General features: G+C 45.4%; 1 protein-coding gene across 1 annotated transcript; it reads left to right on the top strand.

Annotated features, from left to right (window-relative positions):
- The first annotated feature begins 339 nt into the window (after positions 1-339).
- Positions 340-4,155, top strand: LOC137342327 (C3a anaphylatoxin chemotactic receptor-like). Its single transcript, XM_068006265.1, has one exon. It carries the CDS (start codon positions 340-342, stop codon positions 1,309-1,311), a length of 972 nt encoding a protein of 323 aa, XP_067862366.1. The 3' UTR covers positions 1,312-4,155.
- Positions 4,156-5,820: the final 1,665 nt, after the last annotated feature.

Raw genomic sequence — 5,820 nt, 5'->3', positions numbered from 1 at the left:
TTTATCCAATTCCCTTTTGAAAGTTATTATTGAATCTGCTTCCACCGCCCTTTCAGGCAGCGCATTCCAGATCACAACAACTCACTGTGCAAAATAATTTCTCCTCATCTCCCCCTCTGGTTCTTTTGCTAATTACCTTAAATCTGTGTCCTCTGGTTACCAACCCTCCTGCCACTTGAAACAGTTTCTCCCCATTTACTCTATCAAAGACCCCCCACAATTGTTCCTTCGTCACCCCCCTATTGAATCTCCCCTTAACCTTCTTTGCTCTGTGGAGAATGTGAACATATTAATGATATATTGGTTTGTTTTACAGGAAGACGCTGCAGATTGATAAAGATGTCATCTACTCTGGCGTTAGATGATGATTATTTCGCAGCATATTCTACAGTTATACCATCTGATGATCAGGGGGTTATAGCCCCTCTGCTGGTTTACTGCATCACCTGGCTGCTGGGAATCTCTGGAAATGCTCTGGTCATGTGGGTCGCGGGACAAGAAATGAAGAAGACAGCCAGCATAATATGGCTTTTAAACCTAGCGGCGGCTGACTTGATCTTCACAGCTTTGTTGCCCTTTTCCATTGCTCATGTGGCCTTGAAGTCCCATTGGCCATTTGGAAGCTTCATGTGCAAATTCCTCTCTTTCACCAACCACCTGAACATGTTCACCAGTGCGTTCATCTTGGCTGTGATCAGCCTGGACAGGTGCATCTCTGTCACGATGCCTGTTTGGTCCCAGAACCATCGAACGGTTAAATCTGCCATTGCTGTTTCGTTAGTGGTATGGATATTAGCTGCAGGAGCCAGCGTCCCTTTCTTCCTGATCCGTGAAACTGTAGAAGACAAGTTCGTAGGGAAGACATACTGTTTCTACAGCGAGGTAACGTTCAGCCTTAGTAGCTTAATGATGGCAAGGTTTGTCCTGGCTTTCCTTATCCCTTTTATGATAATCGCAGTCTGCTACAGCATCATCGCAGCGAAGGTGAGGCGCAGGTGGAGGAAATCGTCGACCAAATCGTGCAAGATCATCAGCATGATTATGTCAGTTTTCTCCGTCTGCTGGATACCCTTCCATGTCTTGAGCATTATACACGCCACTTCTGATGAGTATTTTCAAACCTGGCTCCCTATTGTTACCAGCCTGGCCTATGTCAACAGCTGCATCAACCCTATCCTCTACCTCTTCGCTGGCCGTGGGTCTACCTTCCATTTCAAGAAGAGGATTCAGATGGCACTGAGAGCTTTACACGAGGAGATGAGCAACAGCGGTTCCAGGTCTGAATTTAGGCTAAGTCGAACCATAGTCTGAAGGAGGCTTCAGTGAAGATTGGCTGTTCTCGGTTTTGTGTGGTGTGGCTGTGGTGTCCCTCTTGTGTGTGCTCGTACATGTCTCAGATTACGAAGGGTCCTCAAGGCCCATCTCCATTTGCCAGACACACTTCCATAAACTCCAACTTGTTCAAACCTCAGCCGCCTGTTTCTTGACCTGCTTGAGGTCCCACTCACTCATCAACCCCCTCCTTGCTGATTTCAGTTGATGACCCAATGCCCCAACAAATTGAATTGAAAATCCTCGTACTCATCTTCACATCCCTCTAAATATCTGCAGCCTTACATCCCCTCCCGGGTACGTCAGTCCTCTGATTCTGACCCTTTGTGCATCCCCTCCCTATGCCTCATCATTAATGGCCATGTCTCCAGCTGATTGGCCCATCTCTCTGGAACTCCTCTCCAAACTCTTCCTCATCTCCACTCCTCTCTCTGCCTTTACAAATCTTATCAAAACCCATCAACCAAACTTTTGGTCACTTCTCCTAACTCTTGCACCATAACTTGACATCTGTTCTGTTATCCCTTTTATCTATTTTATTTACTTACTTTTCTTCCCTCTCTGTAAACCTCCTAGGGATATTCATTAAATGAAAGTTATTGAGAGTACATGGGAGTCTTTTCATTCAACAACCATGAAAAGTTACTGAGCAAAAAATAAATCATGAATTGAACGAAACAATTTTTGAAGAAAAAATATACAATTGATACTTCGTCAGGGAGTGCTGCACTGTCAGAGGTGTCGTCTTTTGGATGAGACGTTAAACCGAGGCCCCGTCTGCCCTTTCAGGTGGACATGAAAGATCCCAAGACACTATTTCGAAGAAGAGCAGGGGAGTTCTGCCTGGTGTCCTGGTCAATATTTATCCCTCAACCAACAACTAAAAAATTATCTGGTCATTATCTCATTGCTGTTTGTGGGATCTTGCTGTGCACAAATTGGCTACCACGTTTCCTACATCACAACAGTGACTACACTTCGAAAGTACTTCATTGGCTGTAAAGCGCTTTGGGACGTCCTGAGGTCGTATAATGCTTTATAAATGCAAAATCTTTCTTCTATTCGTCACCTCGATACGACAGGGGTGAGTTAGGGGATGCAGTGGGGGGGGGGAAATCATGGGTGAAACCCAACACCAGTCCCCATCCCACTCCCTCCATGGAACGCACCTCTGTATCCTCTATTTCTCCAATCTTGTTTTAAAGTGGTATCCTGAAGGGAAACCTCTCCACTGCCCCTCGATGATCATCGTTCTGATAATTTTAAATCCTTAACCTCAGGTTGGTGCTGAGTTCTAAATCACGAATGGGTGTCACTTACCGAACATTCGTTACTGTGGAGGGAGTGAAGGAGAAAATGGGCACATGGGAATAGGAGAAGGCCATTCAGCCCATCGAAGCTGTTCCTCCATTCATTTAGATAATGGCTGATCTGTATCTCAATCCATTTACCTGCCATTGCTTAATACCCTTACCCAACAAAACTCTATCGATCTCAGTCTTGAAATTTTCAATTGATCCCCAGCATCAACAGCTTTTTTGGGGGAGAGAGTTCCAGATTTCCACTCCCCTTTGTGTGAAGAAGTGCTTCCTGACATCACCCCTGAACGGCCTAGCTCTAATTTTAAGGTTATGCCCCCTTGTTCTGGACTCCCCCACCAGAGGAAATAGTTTCTCTCTATCCACCCTATCAAATCCTTTAATCATTTTAAACACCTCAATTAGATCACCTCAATTAGGTATTAAGGAATTATGGGCCAAAGGCAGGTATATGGAGTTAGATCACAGATCAGCCATGATCTTATCAAATGGCGGTGCGGGCTCGAGGGGCTGAATGGCCTAATCATGTTCCTTAATCTTCTATACTCAAGAGAATACAAGCCTAGTCTATGCAACCTGCCCTCATAATTTAACCCTGTTAGCCCCATCTCAATTGAAAATTTCAATTGATCCCCAGCACCCACAAAAAGCCTCGTAAAGGGACTTTATCCCAAGTAAATCCCACAGTTGCTCTGATTTACCCATGTCGAATGTGACACCCTGAATCTCAAGAGTCAAAACTGTTAGCTCTGCGTTGTGCTTTCCATTAGTGTTCAATCTATTGAAAAAGTGTATGAAACTGTGATTTCACTGTTTCTTATGGTAGCTTGGCCTGTGAGGAAGCGCAGAAGAATGTATCTGAAAGATTGTAACCCCGCTCCACCTCTGATTTTACTTAGCATCCCCCAGAGGTCACGGCATAACAGTAGATTTTCGGGGTCCTGGTAGGTGATGGGGTGCCTCATTAGGGTCAAACTTTCCAGACCTTACGAAGTTGGCCAAACTGTCAGCAGGTATCAGGGAATCGGGGGGCCACACCGCGATACCCGCTGACAGTGGGCGAGGCATTCTGCCAACTTCATAAGGTCTGGAAAGTTTGACCCTAATAAATCTTCCCGTCAGTTTACGACATTGGTACCGTTCACGGGCAGGGCTGGAGGGATTTCCCCCCTCCCCCCCCCGGGGAACGTAATCACATCGCGGCAAAATGCAACACTTGCTGCGGTACAAGAAGCCCAGTGATGTGATTTTCCTCTCAAACTTTCAGGAAACTTGAAGAGTTTTAGACCTGATTGGTGAAGTGGCAACATTCACCAATCACTGCACAGTATTGGCTCCTGAGTTGTGTATTTACATTATGTTCTGTACCAACCTCAATATAATGCCATGCAGCCCTTAGTAAGTAAAGTCATTGTATGTTTATGTTGTAGGTGTTTAAATGGCAGGATGTACTTGTTGAATCACTTTTGATTTCTTAATAAACTCATTCCAATTGTATGTTAAATTGTTGGTGTGTCATCTGCTCACATTGTTGTTTCATTGTAAATGTCCAATAGTCTGATATGATGCATTGTCACTGTAACACACTGCCCAGTGGATGCTGGGTTAGGGCGAGGCTTCGATAGCTGATATATGTGGTGAAAAATCTCAGCATTTCACTGTCTGATAAAACCTTGTATCGGTTTCAAAAAGCAGAAAATGCTGGAAACACTCAGCAGGTCAGGCAGCATCTGTGGAGAGAGAAACAGAGTTAACGGCCCCGATATTTACGGGAGGCGGAGATGGAGCACGGGGGGGGAGGGTTGGGATCGTCCGACCCTGGGGGGAAGAGATCGCTGCAGATTATCTTGTTGCGCCTGTGGTGGCGGAGGTGGTGGGGGGAACAGTCCTGCTCCTTCTGGCCCACAAGCAGTGCTGGAAAGACACCTCCCCGCTGGATCCAGCCGTCCTCGCCTCCCTTCAGCTGTTGTGTTTCCCCGAACCCCGGGAAACATGGCCCGCAGGCTCATTAACATATTTAAATGAGGGAGCCGCCTCTGGAGAGCAGGTTACTCTCCCGACCCCCCCAACCTGCCCCCGGTTAAAACCGGAAGTGGGTGCATTGGGGTCGGGTTTCCCATTTTTAAAAATCCCGTCCGTCCTGGGGGGTTAATACTCCCCCACAGTGTTACAGGTCGATGACCTTTCATGAGAACTGGAAGATGAACAGCTTTAAAACAAGTACAGAACTAGGGAAAAGGGGGGCCCGAGAAGAACAACGGGGGAGAGGTCTGTGATGGGAGTGATTTCAATGGGCCAGAACCTGGTACGTCCGGCGTGGCCCGGCCGTCTGCACATCCCGCGAACAAAGGCTATGAAAATACTTACCTCGTGGTCTCCGACTTGCTCCTTCTTCATTTGCCTTTAAGTTCGGCGCAGGTTCATTGGGAAACGATGGAGGTTGTGGGAATGGAGGCCACGCCCACAGAATCTGTCAAACGAGAAGCCCCGCCCACAAGCAGGCACGTAAAACTCATTCATTTAAAGTGAACTTGTCCATGTTAGTGTAAATAAATATTGAACATATCTTATTGCACAAAGCCAAGCAAATGATTTAATGTAATGAAACTTACAGAAAAGTTTTTAAAAAATTTTAAAAATTTTTAAATGAAAATTTTTTTTAACTATCAAAAAGTATTAAAATTAGTGTAATTTGACATTCCGCATTTTAAAAATGTAATTTGCTGTTGTTTCGCAGTCATTAACAGTCACCGCGCTTTTAAAAAGCAGTGTAAGTTTGGTAGTTTCCAGTGTACCTTTTGGCGCTGTAAGTATCTTCGTAAGTTGGGCTGATGGGGGAAGTTTACGAATGTTTCCTGATTTAATTGATTGTAGCCGAGATGGACCTTTAACTCGTAACCGTCAAATCGCTGGTGAACCAATGGGAGCAAGATCGCAATTTTTTCGGGGTTTTACCGCGCATTCGCGAACTTCCACCATCGACTCGCCGGTGGTCGGAGAGGATGACATCATGGAACGGCGTCCTCAGGTGAGTGATTTCTGGCCCAATGATATGGGTTTTATTTTGAATAGAAGTTTAATGTGAGTATTCATTTTTATGGTGATTTTCTTTCTCCCCAATTTACTCTTCTCTTAGAATCAAAGAATCATAGAAAGGTTACAGCACGGA

Source organism: Heptranchias perlo, chromosome 25 (genome assembly GCF_035084215.1).
Source record: "Heptranchias perlo isolate sHepPer1 chromosome 25, sHepPer1.hap1, whole genome shotgun sequence".
NCBI classification, from domain to species: Eukaryota; Metazoa; Chordata; class Chondrichthyes; order Hexanchiformes; family Hexanchidae; genus Heptranchias; species Heptranchias perlo.
The sequence above is the reverse complement of the archived record's forward strand: the minus strand, read 5'-3'. Positions and strand labels throughout refer to the sequence as shown.